General features: G+C 37.6%; 1 protein-coding gene across 1 annotated transcript in view; it reads left to right on the plus strand.

Moving 5' to 3' along the window:
* LOC124596614 (Golgi apparatus protein 1) overlaps nucleotides 1-17123 on the plus strand; it is a 146387-nt gene that overhangs the window by 59763 nt on the left and 69501 nt on the right. The window contains exons 8-10 of the mRNA XM_047135835.1: nucleotides 338-507; nucleotides 596-922; nucleotides 11012-11219. Coding sequence (XP_046991791.1) covers nucleotides 338-507; nucleotides 596-922; nucleotides 11012-11219 — 705 coding nt within the window. The remainder of the gene's footprint in view (nucleotides 1-337; nucleotides 508-595; nucleotides 923-11011; nucleotides 11220-17123) is intronic.

Raw genomic sequence — 17123 nt, forward strand, 5'->3', positions numbered from 1 at the left:
CTACGGTCGCAGGTTCGAATCCTGCCTCGGGCATGGATGTGTGTGATGTGCTTAGGTTAGTTAGGTGTAAGTAGTTCTAAGTTCTAGGGGACTGATGACCACAGATGTTAAGTCCCATAGTGCTCAGAGCCATTTGAACCATTTTGAGCTATATCTTAAGTGAATGTTGTATGGTCTGGACTATTACAACAGAACTAATTTAGTAAAAAAAAGTTATCAGGGACTATTTATTTATTTTGTTTATTATTGCTGATGAATTACATGCATAGAAAAAATATGTTGTCTTACCTGAAATCACTTTTAATATACCTCTGTTAATGTCTGTAACTTCATACAGCTGAAATCTGAATGTCTTGCTGAGATACGTAGAGTTATGCGCCAGAGGGCTGTTAGTGTTGATCTGTTGCCTGAGGTGGAGGAAGTATGCATGGAAGACATAGCTATTCACTGTTATGAGAAGACTGGAAAGGGTGAAGAAATGGTATGCCTACAGGATAATCTGGAACGGTACGTAGCACTAAGCCGCTAAAGACTGACGCATTTTTTTATTTTAATATAGTGGAAATTAATAACTTATTCTGCTTGTTATTTCCAGTCTTGATCCTAAGTGTAAAACTGCAGTTGCAAATTTCACAGAAGAACAGGCAGAGCACATTGAACTGAATCCTATAATTCTCTCAGTCTGTCAAAAAGTCATGGAGAAACATTGTGAAGCAGAACTGGAAACTGGCAAGGATGAGGGAGATGTTATGGATTGCCTCATTGCACATAAAAATGAACCTGATGTCAGATCAAACTACAAATGTAGAGCTGCTGTTGAACATTTTCAGCTTATATCCTTAAAAGATTACCATTTCACGTACAAATTCAAAGAAGCATGTCGACAATCTGTCATTCGCTACTGTCCTGCTATTAAGACAAAGTAAGTTTGCTTTTCTTATTTGTTATTCTCTCTTTTGCATATTAAGGCCCTCGTAAAGGATTAGAATTATTTGTCAAATTCTCTCTTATGGATGTGTCAAACAAGCTTGTACACATACCAACAAAATTTGTCAGTTGAACCTCACTTTCGAAGCAGATGCCGTTTGTGTGCGATATATTTTGACACAAGGGGATTGGTAACAAATGCAGATAAATCATTCCTGTAACACTGTCTCTGGCACTGTGTTTGAAGGAGAAGGAGAAGAAGAAGAAGAAGAAGAAAGCAAGGTGCTGGTCCAGGGAATGGTTTACAATGAGAAGGAAACATATTAAAATGTTCCAAAGGAAATGATACGATCGAAACCTGTTGATTATGTCAACTGTCTGTGGACGGACAGCCAAACTTCTGATAATTGTTTTACTTCACCTCACATTCAAAAGGAAGACAGAAGTATAAAATTATTTATTCTCTTCTACTTGGCCCTCTGATGACAATTCGTTAAACTACCACAACATGGAAACGTAGAGTCTATATCATATGTTGAAGAACTGGAGCGCTTCAGTTGTTTTATGTTATTACTATCCTGCTTGGATATTGTGTGTGGAGTACTGATTTTTTTTCGTAACTTCTTTCTGTCCAGTGTATGGACACAAAAGATGAGACGCACTACCATGTTGATAAATGCCAGTGCTATTCTGTTTTTATCCTTGATCGTAGTTTCCATAGTTGTGGAAACTCATGATACTAAGAAAAACATTGTAATAGAACTACTTTTCACTAAAAGCGTGCAGTGAAACGTAAGTGCAAACAACATCCATCACCTTGTCAAATTTTCTGTCATTCAGAATTTCTGTTAAACTTCAGCACTGTAAGTGTGCCAATATTTGGCAAACATAGGAAGATTAGACAAATTATTTGACTGCGTACTGGGGCCTTAATAAAGCTGAGAATGAATCAGTGTAGAAAGTGAGTGAACTCTCTTTTTCTGTAAATAATTTCCACTGTGTTCATGTTGATACGATCTTTGTGAAGAAGTCACCTTTGGGGCAGAAAGTGAAATATTTTATGCTAATTAATAATGTTACCTCACAAATAAATGCTACTGCTCTTACTTTCATAGCAGCTGAGTTATAGCACAACAATTAAGCTTATAAGCACATAAATCCTGAGGAACAATCAAATGTATATAAAAGAAGTAGAAAACCATGAGGTTTGGGTTATTTCATAGATTCGTAGTTTCAATCTGAAGCAGTTGGCATCATAGCAGGGTGTTTCCATAAATGTTGACAAAATGCTTGATTTCGTAGAACATTGAAATTTTAAATTTTGCTGTTGCACTTTTTGTTGTACTACCTTTGCTTGGCTTGTTGACTGATTGTCACAATTATTCATTTGTACCTATGGCCAGTATCGGTCGTCTGCTTACACTTTTACTTTTGTGTAACACAGACTTACCATTCTTTTTTAGCTTGAGAATTTGACATTATTATGTTTTAAACAAAGAGTTCAGTTGACAGTTAGTTTACGTATTTTCAAACTTGCTACATGGATAGCATTATGGGAACTGGTAGGCAAAATAATGTTGTAGCAAACCATCCAGGTAGTTTTTTCCATAAATAAAAAGTAAATACCGTGAGATGAAAGATTACCCTTTTACGATCTCTTACGTATTAAAACTTGTAGTTTATAGATGGATGTTTCTTTTTCACTAGTTTTATGTATTTTCATTGTGTGTTTGACTCACCTTATTTATTCGTTGTGAATCTGTTGACTTTTTCATTAATAGTTTGACTGCTAGGTATAGTTAAATCACAACTGAAAAATTTTGGAGACCTACTTAACGAATATGTGGAATGAACAGACATGGTGACAAGATAAAACAGACAGAGTTAGGTCAGGAGTCTGTAAGGAAAACCAAATGATAGAAGACTATGAAGACAGCTAGAAGGAGGAGGTATTCAGACAGTTTTACTTTGCATATATGCGATAGATTTGACCAACTATCAGAGTTGAGTGGAGGGGAGTGTCTTGTAGATGTATGTGTAGGAAACATGCAGCAGTCCTCAGCAGTTAGGTGGCCCAAGTCAGTTGCAAAGTGCAACAGAAAGAAGAAGGTTCTGTTGCTAGGTAGTTCGCACGGTAGAGGTGTGGGCCAGCAGTTGCAGGAAGTGTTGGGGAGTGAGTACCAGGTCACCAGCATTAATCCCCAGGGATCAGTGTTGGGGCCGGGGCCACTCCTGTAATTCTAAAATATTTCTGTGTACTGATGACACTAATTTGGTAGTAAAGGATGTGTACAACATTGGCTCAGTTTCAGTAGTGCAGTTCATGACATAAGTTCATGGCTTGTAGAAAATAAACTAATGCTAAATCACAGTAAGACTCGCTTTTTACAGTTTCTAACACACAATTCAACAAAACCTGACGTGTTTTTATTTCACAGAATGGGCATATAATTAGTGAAACTGAACTCTTTTGCAGAAATGTGTTCTATATATTGCTGCACCCATTTTCAGTAAGCTACCACGAGAATTCAAAAATCTTAGCTCCAATCCAGGCACTTTTAAATCAAAACTGAAGAGTTTCTCATGGGTCACTCCTTCTATTCTGTTGAGGAGGTCCTTGAATAATTAAGCTGATTCTTATGTTATATTGTTGATTGTGTTTACTTAAACTTGTAGCGTGACATTTTTGGGGTCATAAACATTTTACTTTATCTGTTATTACTTTTATGTTTTAATTTCATGTACTGACACATTTCATGACCTTGGAGATTTGCTCCTCAATTTGGTCCTACAGAACTAGACGTGTAAATAAACAAATAAAATCTTTTTTGAGTTGTTTGTGATGCATCCAGAAATTACAAACAAGGGTAGAAGGTTACTAGTGTAGATTGTGTTTGAACTTAATCTTTTTGCTGTTTTACTCATTTGTGTTTTATTCATGCAGCTGTAGTGATTCTTGTGCTCTGTATATCAAATAAGCTGAAGATGCAAAATGATTGTTAAACAACATTATTGCTGAGATTTGTTCATTCTTTGGTTTTTATAATTATTCCATCTGTTGATTTTTGCTTTATATTCTCAGGCTGTTTTTATGCCTTTCCAAGCTGTCATTAAATGTTGCAGTAAAATAATTTACTCAAAACCTCAACAGCTTCATTGACCCCAACATTATTCCTGGATTTGATCGATGTTTTGTACAGTTCTACTGTGAACATCAAATATGAACCAACTGTGCCATCTGCATTGTGCACAATCTGCATATTAAATCATAGTTTTGCAATGTCGGATCTGCCACAGTGTGAATGTGCTGATTAACAGTGTGGCATGCAGAAGATACTCTGCAAATATGGCATTCCAGTCACCAGCTGCAACACTACTGATCACTGAGGAAATGCAACCTATTACCTCAGCTGCGAAATTTTGCTGGTACCACAGGCAGTTTGCCTCTGAAGCACAGAAATGCAGTCCTCCCTGTGCAATGAGAAATGCACTTTTAGGTTAGTAACGATAACAACTGCATTCCAAAATGGCAGCCGTTAACTGTTTGTCACAGAGTTTTGTATGAAACTGCAATTCTTTACTGGACACAGGAGCTGATGTACCTTCCCATCTGCCTCGCCACAGCAATGACGTCTGTCATCTCCTTGCTTCTACTGGTTCTATCATCCTGACATATGGTCACATGACACTATCACTAAACTCAGGTCAATTTCATAAGTTTGGATGGCAATTTATTCTGCCAGATGTGGTTCACACTATCCTTGGAGCAGAGTTTCTGTCATTTTAGGTCCTGCTATTGGACCTCCACCACCATCATCTCTTCGACACCATCATTAATTTGGGCAGCCACGGATCTGTATTCTGTGTGGGCAGTACTACTGTGAGAATGATCACAGGTGATTTCCGTATGTAGAAGTTCTGAAACAGTTCTTGGAGATAACTTAGCAGCTACTTTCACTAACACCAATATGACAGTCGACAATACATTATATACTGACAAGACTAGGATTGCTAATTTGCATTCAGCCTAATTTCTTAACACCAAAAAATTGAAAGTAGCAAAACAAGAGTTTTGTTTATGTTTGCATAGGGAATTTGATGCCTGTCAAGCAGTAGCTGGGCATTGTTGCAGCATGTAGTCCCCAAGTAAACCAATGGTTGACATCAGTATGCTGATTACCAGCAGCTCAATGCTAGAACAATTCCTGATTGCTGTCCTATCTTGCACATTCAAGACCTCGCATTTAACATCCATGGCAAGCTCATCTTTTCCACGTTAGATTTAATATGTGTATTTTACCAGGAATCTGTTGCTTCAGATTACATAGACCTTCTGTACTCCATTCAGATTGAATTGATGAGGATGCCTTTTGAACTGCGCAACACCATGGACCTTCCATCATTTCATCGATAAAGTTACACAAGATCTCAACTTAAGTTATGTTTATATTCGCGATGTGTTGGTGATGGCCAATGCCGAAACTGAACACATGTGATATTTACACCAGATCTTTACTCACCTTCATCCACAAGGATGACTCATAAACCCATCAAAGTGCATCTTTGGGGCACCATAAGCCTGCTTTGTAGTTTACACCATCAACGCCGAAGGAATACGGTCACCACTGGAGAAGGTAGAAGCTATAACAAACTTCCAGCAGCCTGTTACTGACTGAGTTGCGAAGATTCCTTGGCATCACTGATTTATACCATCATTTCATGTGCAACTGTGCACTCTTGGCCATTTCATTGAAAGAACTTTTACAAGGCTCACAGAAATCCTAGTGACAAACTGCCTTGGACAAGCAAAGGTGAGACAGTCTTCAACAAAATGAAGACTTCTATCACTGAGGCTGCACTGTTAACTCAACCCTTCCCACAAGCACCACTCACATTAATGTTTGATACGTCTGCAACTGCAATAGGTGCTGCATTTCAGCAGCAAGTAGATCAGCTTTGGAGCCCTTAGTATTCTTCAGCCAGAAGCTATCCCCATCACAGCAGAGCTGGTAAAGATACAATTGCAAGCTTATGCACCATACAGTTCACTCAAGAAATTCTGGCACATGCTCGAGGGGCAACATTTTACAGTTGTTGCTGACAACAAGTTACTGATGTATGCTTTGTGTCACAAACCAGACAAATTAATTGCCATGTCAGCTGCACCACTATATATAGGATAATTTAGGACTCATATAGTCCACATTGAGGGAGAACTGTTTTATAGATTAACATAGGAGTCATCTTACATTTAAAGGTGAAGCTTTGGCTTTTAAGGTTCTGTAAAAATTTATTTTGAAGAATCCTGAAGGGTAGGGCTTAACAAACAATACTTGCATTTGAATAGGGTGTAAATATCCTGATATACGGTAGCACTCTATGCAGTATCATCCTTACTCGAACAGTTGTGTGACATTTGACAAGCCGTACAAGTGCAAGGGATATGCGAGAAACTATGAACTAGCCACTACAACAGTCTAATGCTCTGGTTAAAAATTGACAATTTTGTGAAACACAGGGGGAAATAGCATTAAATTCTATCAGCTCACAAACTTCTGTTGTCTTTCAACAGGTCTGCAATAAAAGTTCTCATACCTATATGGATAATGTATACATACATTTATGCTGCAGGTAACACTGTAAGGCAAAACTCTTGTCCTTGGAAAAACCATTACTTGATTCGGAACCCAACTCAGTATTTTATTTGGTTATGAGAAACTGTAATGATTTACCAAGTGGGTTTCAAATGAGAAATTCGGTCGCTCTTCTCATATTGAAATACCGGGGAAAAATGGTACCCTGTTTTAATCAGCTTTAGAATAAGATGGTGACATTCAGATAAAATGAAAAAGAAAATTAATACAGAATTAAATATCTAACAAACAGAATAAAATGTGTTAAGCTGATTGCAATTGTTATTTCAAGACTAAATTACTGAGGAAAGACCCATTGTGATGATAGTACCAACAGATTTCACTAGATCATAGGATGACCAAAAGTTCAAGAGCTGGACTGAATTGTGAGTACAGCCTTTTATTTATGTATTAGTTGCTGTTGTTGCCTATGATCTGCACCCTAGAGTAATTATATTGCTTGTTCATGTTTCACTGTTGCTCAAGTACAGCACTACAGAGCATTAAGAGGTGGAACAGGACACCAGCTTGACTGAGAACTACATTCAGCAGGGGGAGGAGAGTGCTAAGCAGCCAGCAGATTTCATTGTGCTACCAACCATGGGAGTCTATACCGTATTCTTTCATTGTGCTACCAGCCATGGGAATCTATACTGCATACTTTGACTTTTATAAACGTCTACCATGTTTAAACTGCAGTTTGCCTGAATCCACTTGTACTCAGAATCGAACTAGCTTTAAAATTTGAGAAATGTTCAACAATAGCATACATTTATGCAGGAGATGCTGAAAGTCTAGATTGGGGGCAGTGGCATACTTGTGTGTTTCATGCAGCTGCTGTTGATGCTCACCGTGAGTATGTTGAGAATAATTGGGGGTGTGTCAGCTGCCGATTCTATACAATGAATGAGAGTGTGGTGGGCAGACATTATGTTTGGAAGCAAGAGACACTGTAACATTTTTACATCAGTGTAGAAATAAAATCCACTATGTGTTCCGAAAAAAACATCTATGTCCTCAAGCCCTACCATAACCACAACCTCAGAAATCCCAACATATTCAGAAGAAACTGCCAAATATTTGTGACAACAAAGATTTAAGTTTCACAGCTGTCATGTTAGGATGATGCCGACGATGATTAAAAATAGAAATAACACAGACGACAAGCTTGTATTATCAAAATGTAGACTGTCAGTAAATGGTGTAAGTTAGGATTAGATGTAATGTTAATTTTTTAAGCAGATGCCTCATGTCAAAAAAGTTTGTAACTTTGATTAGCCAAAATATGTTAAAAAATAAATTCTTTCTCAAGGAGCCTCTTAAAAAAGGGGGAGGGGGTCGTCCTGTATCCAGTGTTGTCTTATACCCAATAACTACAGTGCCAGCAGACACCCTCTCTTGTGCAGTTGATTATGGAGCACTCACTTTGACCCAGCAACCCAATAACGAGCTGAAAGATTTACTGACACAGCGATCTAGTCGGCAGTTCAATCATGTCCAAGTACCACTGTTAAACGTGCTGTTGAATTGTGAGATATTCACGTAGATGCCGTACCCATTTGTGACTATCAACTTTCAGCAACAGGCACTCTCATCCCTGCACGATTTGTCTCATCCAGAGGCCAAGGTATAACAAGTTTGGTTAAACAAATTTTTGTGAGGCCAAGTATTGACAAAGATTGCAAGATATTAGTGCAAAAGTGTATGGCCTATCAGCAGAGTAAGAGCACTTGCCATGTCAGTGCACCCCTTGGCCCATTTGTCCCACCCAGCCAGTGATTCGACCACATACACATTGATATCATTGGATCTTTACCACCATCTGAAGGATATACTTACTGCCCAACTGCCATCGACTGCTTCACTTGTTGGACTGAAGTCTTTCCCATGGTCAACCATCAATGCTGAAGTAGTCCCAGCGACATTCTTCTGTGGATTGAGTGCTCTTTTTGGTGTGCACCTTCGCATTAACACTGACCAGGGCAGGCAATTTGAATCTTACTGGTTCAAGGCACTTGGTGCCCTGCTAGGCATGAAATGCATTCAAACAATGGTGTATCATCTTGCAGCAAATGGTTTAGAAGAATGCCTGGACTGACCGTTAAGAGATATCCCATCAGTGCATGAATCGCAATGTTGGACAAAAAAAGCTGCTGTTTATCATCCTCCTGGGTCTTCTTGTCCATCAAGGATGATTTGTAATGTACAGCAGGAGATATCGTCTATAGCCAACCGATCTAAATGCTTGGTGAGTTCCTCAGGGACACACTTATTGAGGCATCAGACTTTGTCAGCAAACTACGCACACAGATACGGCAGCTCTGGCCTGTTGCGTCGAGAGATGAACAGACTCACTTACCTTTCATCTTCATTGACCTCTGCAAGTTTTTGTTCACCACAATGCTTTCTATAAGCCTTTTCAGCCACCATAGGATGGACTGTATCCAGCTCTCAGCAGAGCTGTCAAAATGTTTAGGTTGATGTCATGGATACCCTAACAACAATCTTTGTCATCCATCTTAAATCTGCGCTCAGCTCTGCATATGCTGGTATGAGCAAATCACCTTACTCATCAACCACATGCAAGACAGAATCGCTTGCTGTTCCACCACCTATCACAAACAAGGTGCAACAGACATTGGATGCAGACCCCGATGCCTCAGCAGCAGCAAAACCAGTTGTCACATGACCCAGATGTCGCATCTGCTTCAATCAAAGATGCCATTAACACTAAGAGGAGAGATGATGTGATGACTGTGCCTTGTATATCAATTACACTCAAGACACAAAGTGTTTATACTAAGCAACATTATCACTGATATTCATTTATTCTTTGATTTTTATAACTACTCCCAGCATTGATTCTTGCTTTATATTCTCACACTATTTTTATGCCTTTGTGTGCTGTGTCATTAAATGTTGCAGTAATGCAGTTCACTCTAAACTGCAGCACAGCTCTTGGTTGTTGCTACAACATGTATTTGTCTTGAAGCTTCCTTTTTAGCTGATAACCCTTCACCAAGTAATCTCTTCAGCATTTAATTTAGATTCACTCCACGTCAAAACACACAATAATTCGAGGATTTTTAATCCTCTGTCTCAGATTTTCACAAAACTGTGCACATTTGCTTACACTTATAATATAGGGACTTCTGCAAAATCTTTATGGTCTCAGACTACAGCTGTAATTTATATTGAATTTCAAGTGTTGTGATATTCTAATAACTGGACTCTACAAGAATGTCAGTGCAAAATGGTGGTTACCTACATAAATGCAAATAACTCGGGTATTTATGAAGCTTTTGATTTGGAATTTTTTTTCAGAAGTTAAGTAAGGCATATAGTCAACAGATATGCAGTTATTGAAGCAGCAAAGTAACAAAGAAAATTTTTTAAAAAATATTAATGTACTTCAATTTTTGATTTCAGAAAAATTGTGAGGATGTGGAAAAGTGCTGATATCACATTTCACCAACCTGCCGGGAACCCGATTTTGGTCTTAAATAATCCCCTAGATTGTAATCTTTTTAATAAAATAAAAATTTTAATGGGTCTTCTGCCAACTGACAGACTGATCTGAAATCGAAATACTTTTTGCTGTGATGTAAAAGAATCATTTTAAGTAAGTTCATCCACTCACTGTCTCACTGCCTCAGATGCAAGGGTATCAAATTAGCATATTTAAGTATAATTCATTCTAGGCAGACAAGTTAACTTCAGTTGTAAAAATTTATTTCCTGTCGTTTGACTAATTCAGTAATTTTTAAAGACTATAGCAATACCAGAGAAGGAAAGTTGCTATTCACCATATAGCGGAGATGCTGAGTCGCGATAGGCACAACAAAAAGATTCACACAGTTATAGCTCAGAGAGCTGAAACCATACTGTTGTTTCAGCTCTCTGACTGCAGACTTGTGTTCAAGTTGTGTGTGTGTGTGTGTGTGTGTGTGTGTGTGTGTGCGCTGCTGAAGTTTGTATGTTATAAGAATAAGCAAATGTTCAGTGTTTCTTGAAAATCTGAGATGATGGGTGACATGACCTGCGTGGTATGATGTGGAATAACCCTTTACTATACTAGAAGCTGTATCTCAGATGGTATCTTTTGTACATTTCCTATTGCATGTAGTGCTATAAATTTGTTTGTACATAGATAACTTCACAATTTAAAAAAAAAAAAAAAAAAAAAAAGTCTGATTTGCTGTTACTTCCATTCCTTATACCTTTAACTTTCTTGTTATTAACTTCACGTACAAAGGACAGAGAGTTTATCTCTAACTGCCTCATCTTGTTGCATGTCCTGCCCATGGACTGCTTGCAATTAAGTGAAACATAAGACATTTTTATTTTCTGATTACAATATACAAACTGTGACTTCTGGCTTTTATGTTTTATTTAGTTACAGTCTATGATGATCATATATATTTATGTATGTGAATTAATTATGATTCCAGAGCAGATGTTATACGATGTCTAAGTGAAATTGTTCGCAATGATACGTTGCGAAATGTGAAACAAAACATACCCAAAGATTGCAGGCAACAACTGAGAGCTCAGTTATTTCAACAAAGAGAGAATATTGATTTTGATCCCAGGATTAAGAAGAATTGCTATAAAGATGTACAGCAGTTTTGCAAAGGGATTCCAAAAGGAGCTGCACAGGTAAGTTGCAGTTTAATTTATGACACTGTGCTGTAGGGTGTAGTAAATGTTGACTACAAAATATATGTATTACATATGAATTTCTTATTGTTTTTCTGATTTCAGAAGCTCAGATAACTCCACCATTTTTGTTAACTATGATTCACTCCTTTTATCTGTGGTGAAAGATAGCACAAAAAATAGAACAGAATTAATGTAAGAAATGGTAACTAAAATTTATGGAAGAGAATATAATCATAAATCATTTTTTTATTTTGGCATGAAACAAACTGTATTTTTTCATCCAATTGCAACATGAAATGCCATATTCAGAAGATAAAATAAACATTTATTCTGTTTTCTCGTTCATAACTTCAGATGTGTTTCAATCACTTATGAGTGTTATAAAATATTTCTTGTGCTGGTAAACTGCTGTCAACAGTGGATAACTTATCTTCTCTTACCTCCACCTAAAGTTTTAGTTTCATTGCGCTCTTCTTGCACCTTCTCTTTCTCTGCTTTTTTTCATTATTTATTTTTTTAATTTATTTTTGTCTGTTTCCCTCCTCTTTCATTAATTGTACATCCTTTGCCCTTTATACCTTTTGTTTCATAAGCTACTGCTACCCTCCAGTTAACTTTAAATCATTGTTTATCCTCGTTTTTATTATCTTTGTTTAATAATGTCCATACATTGTGCTGATTGTTGTTTTCATGATCATGTGTGTTCGAACAATAATTACTCCATATTCAAAACAACCAACATGAATTATTGGAATTTGTACCTTTCAATCTAGTATGTTGTTAGCATTTTTTATCAACATTCTTACCTCAAGAACCTGGTACACTTACTGCATCTAAACAGGTGATTGGAAATGATGAACTTCTCCCGTTCCATAGATTTCTGTCCTAATAATCTTTAGCATTGTTGCTAATCTAAATACCGCTGTCAGGCATAAAATCGGCTGACTCTCCTTAAGTAGTTAGCATTATGCTCACTACTTAAGCCCCATCTTATTCTATTATTTGCTCCTGTAAACGTGTATGCGTTATGCAGGTCTTGGCGTCACTCGCGTCCACCTAGAAAGTATATACTGAGGTTAACGAAGGTGATGTTGGCCTGATGTACTCGATGATGCCCTTTAGCTACACTGTTTAAAGGATTGTCCTAAGAAATACCAAATTAAGATCAGCCTGAAGATGCCTAAATAAGGTGAAACGCGTTGATAAATAAAAAAAACTAAAATTGCAACCAAGACTGTTTTCAACTAATACTATTAAATACTGGTTTGCTGATTCATGCCACAGATGAATTGGAAGAATGTCCCAGGCATGTATCTGCATTAGCTTTCCAGAACAACCAGAAAAGCAAAGATTATTATACAAGTAAATTTAAGAATGTAGAGATGTTGTGAGGGTGACATGGTACGTTAATGTCATCGTTGGCATCCGGTAGTGAGTTGATTGTCTTTCGTAACCTTGAAACAAGTTAGTTTTCTGTATTGTTCAGTGAAAGAGCATAATAACAACACTATATTTAAGTGAAACCACATAGTGACTGTTGTAGTTTGTAGATTATTTATGAAATAGGGATGCCTTACAAATTTACGACAGGAGAATACACATTCATTCAGTTTCAGTTAACGTTATTACCATCATTTTTCCAAAATTAAATTCTCTAAAACTTCTGTTCAAAACTTTGTGCAGTTGTCTGGAATTTAAAGAATGAATTGCGCCAAGTAACTGATAAATTAAAAATTTTATGAAATTATGTCTTTGCTTCTCTGGATGTTCAGGAAAGCTACGCAGATACACATCTGGGACATGTTTTATTAGATTCACCAGATCAATAACAACAAAATAAATGGAAATCGTGCTTTACTTTAATCTCGTTCAGTTTTGTGAAGGCTTCATATTAGCGAAGTTGCTAAATTTCAAGCAAAATCTTTTATTAGCCATAAATCTGTAACCAAACATTTGTGGACCAATGTTCATATGAACTTTTTTCTTTAGTTTTACTTGTAGAAGAACATATTAAAATATCCAAATATATTCGTGAATCACCCTGTATATGGGCTGCCAAAATCAACACACAAATATTTCGATCTTTTCTTTCAGCAGTGAGGGAGTTGCATAGTTACATATTTATGGGTTAATGACAGCTTCTTATTCAAATCAAAAGTGTTGTGTTGTAATGTCACTACAGTTGATCCACAAATTTTAACAAGTCAAAATTGATTCTACTTCAGAGCAATATAACCCAGGATTGACAATTATACAACACATATTTCTGGGTTAAGCTTGATCAGAAGCCATTTTCAGTGATAATCTAAGGTCAGAGGCTATATACAACCAGCCCTATGTCTTTCAAGGGCTGCATCATTGATATACATTGCCGGAAAAAAAATGCAAAACCCTCTAGGACAGGGTCATTTTATTGGTGAGTGATGCGACTGGTAGTGCATCATTTTAGGAGCATATCATAACAAAATCAGACTAAATGAAACACGTAACAGTAAATAGTACCCAAACATCTGCATCAAAATACAATGTATTCCTGTCTAGTGACAACACAGGTACACAATCATAAAGATGCCATTAAGTAAACAATTATGAAGGTGCTGAATGGCATCCAGGAATAGATGGTTCCAAACATCTTGCACCCTTTGTTGCATTTCAGCAATTGTTCTTGGCAGGCTCTGGAGAACGAGTAATTTCTCGCTTCATCATGTCCCGTACATGTTCAGTTGGCAAGATGTCTGGTGATTTTATTGGCCAGGACATGAAGGGCACATTGTGTCACAACAAGCATAGGTGGACATGTAATGTCGAAAAAGCAATCACCTTCCAGTTGAAAAAAATTGCAGTAGCACAGGTATAGCAACCGATGCAACGTAGCAGGTACTTGTTACTTCACTGTCCAGAAACACCACATGCAACCACGAGTTGTAACTGATGGCCTCCACTTCATGAAGCCTGTGGTGGGACCTGTGCTTCTTGGGCAGATACACTCGAGAATAGGTCACTTGCCAGGTATATGCCATGCACATGTCCATCTATCACTCGCACGCACACACAACCTACTCTTGTTACTGAAGACCACAGAGCACCATTCCACTCTCCAATCTACTCTTTCACAATGCCAGTATAGGCATGCTTTGCAGTATTGTGGTGTCAGTGATGGCCTGGCTAGAGGCACTCCTGATCGTAGTCATGCTGTAAGCAAATGGTTCCCAATGGTGCTTGGTGATACAGCAGGTGCAACATGTGTCCAGATTTCTTCCCTGGAAGAAAAGGAAAGTTGATTCATGGTATCTGCCTGAGCACCATGTAGATACAGGAATTCATATGTTAAAGGCCAAGGGCTATAATTTTTTCTGTGATGAAAATATGGAGAAAGGTGGAGTATATGTATGTTAAAAATAACACAAAGCTACAATGTACTGAAACCAGCAGTTTCCATTTAGAAGAATGAGTAGAAGCTTGTACATGTAGATTGCTGCTATCAAAAAACCCATTTATAATTGTTGATACCAACTGCAAAATTTTCAAACATTTTTAGAAATTTTGAATCATTATTATGCCAACTAGCACACAAAAGAAAGCAAATGAGAGTCCATTCTGATTTTAGCACTAATTTTATGAAATACTGATATAAAAGAAATGATTGGAGAATGTTACTGTATACTTATATCTTGAGTTCTGTTTTTTCCCCACGAGAACTGCACAGAAAATCAGAACACAAATAGACATCATATTTGTAAGTGAACACTTAATCAACGATACAACTGTTCATCCAGCAACATAAGGCTTCTCTGAATATGTTGCACAACTAGTCTTACTTGATAAAATGTCAGTTGGCCTCATAGAAAGCTGTGTAACTATTTACACGAGCAAAAATGTGGAGGGTGGGCAGCACAACAGGCAGCACAACAGGAAACTGACTGGAGGGATGTTAATAATGTGGTGGATGTCAATTCAAAGATCATTCTCCCCTCATCTTCGTGTCCTAGGGCTTGAATGACCTGCTACTACCTGCTTCCTCCTTGAGGAAGGAACAAGTAGCTCTGAAAGCTACAATAGTTTTTGTACTTTACTCATTGTGCTGATATTTTTTCAAGATCAATATTAATTCATAACATACTACTTCCTCATGGATAACGACATCAGTTGCATTTGCTGCTTAGGCTATTGCATGTGAAGTGTGTGCAGTACGTTTCACATTATTGGTATGTTCTGAATCCATGTGAGTGTTCTGCCAGTTGCTGTTATTTGGAGGTGTGGATACACAGAGCATGGCCTACACCTAACAGGAAGAGGAAGTAAATTATCTGAGGTGATAAAGTTATGGGGAAAGGGATAGGGAGGGGGGTGGAAGGGGAGGGGGCTGGTCACTTGTGATCACAGGTGTCAATGGAAAGTTTGTGTGTGTCAGTCCTGCCGATAATTTTTTCGGTTGGTAAGTGTGATCTGTGCTTTTTTCCGATTACTGGCGGCAGTCCTCTGTTCAAGGAATTGGCAGTAGATTTGCTAAAGATACATATCTAATTCAGTTACAAGTTTTATATCTGCACTAGCGCCTAGCATTGTGTATTATGAGGGTACTTCTGGTACCACTAACTGATCCACCATTCCAAGTTCCATTCGCAAACGGCTTGTGGGAAGAATGAGTGTCAGCAGACATCCTTACTAGCTCAAAAGTTCTTGAAGTTTCTCATTGTGGTATAGTTTTCCAAGACATTTTTGGGAGGTAATATGTTGTCTGGCTCTTCCTGGAATGTAATCTTTCAGAATTTCAGCCAACTTAAGTCCGATCTGTATGGTTACTCTAGATATTTTATGGTAGTTACTGTTTCCAGCAATTTGTCATCAAAAGTGGAATTGCCCAGTACTGAATTCCTTCTCCTACATATGCACAGTATGTTACATTTATTTACGTTCAGAGTCAACTGCAAGTCCCAGCACCAATCCTCAATCCTCTGCAAGTCTTCAGCAAATCACTACTGTCTTTTGGCGTTGCTACTTCTTCTAGATAATCGTATCGTTTGTGAACAGTCTTATACAGCCTCTGACATTATCCATTAGATCATTAATATAAATTATAAGCAGTAATGGTCCTATCACAATTCCTTGGGATTCTCCTGAAATGACTTTTATATCTGTAGATTTTGTTCCATTAAGAGCAATTTATCGAATCCTGTCAAGTCTTGAATCCAATCACAAATCTGGTCCAGTACTTGATAAGCTCATAGTTCTTCACTAAATGGCAATGAGGGACTGTAACAAATGTCTTCCTGATGTCAATTAACACAGCATCATCCTAGGTACCCATGTCTACAATGCTGTGGATCTAATGAAGGAACAGAATGAACTGAGTTACCCAAGATCTCTGTTTGAGGAATCCATGATTTTCATAGAGGAGATTTTCATTCTAAAAAAAAAATTTAAAAAAAATTTGAGTTTAGAAAATATTCCAAAATTCTAAAACAGATTGATGTCAACTATAGGGGCCTACAATTATGTGGATTGATTCTTTGACCATTCTTCAAAGTGGGAATGACGTGCACTTCTGCCCAACACTAGGTACCCTTCATTGCTTCAGTGAACTACAATAAAGTTTTGCTATAAGGGGAGCAAGTTCTTTCACATAATCTATGTAGAATTTTATAGTATCTGACCTGGTCCGGGTTCCTTTTCACTACTAAGCAACTATAGTTGCTTTTCAATACCACTGTCACTCATCTCAGTATCTGCAATTTCGTCTTTCGTGTGGTGACTGAAAAGAGGAAGTGTGTTGTGATCTTCTGTGGTGAAACAACTTTGGAAGAACTAGTACAGTTTTTTGGCCTACTCTCTGTCATCTCCTATTTTTGTGCCAATATGATCGCTGAGTGACTAAATAGATGATTTAAAGCAGCTTATTGA

The sequence above is a fragment of the Schistocerca americana genome, chromosome 2, assembly GCF_021461395.2.
Source record: "Schistocerca americana isolate TAMUIC-IGC-003095 chromosome 2, iqSchAmer2.1, whole genome shotgun sequence".
NCBI classification, from domain to species: Eukaryota; Metazoa; Arthropoda; class Insecta; order Orthoptera; family Acrididae; genus Schistocerca; species Schistocerca americana.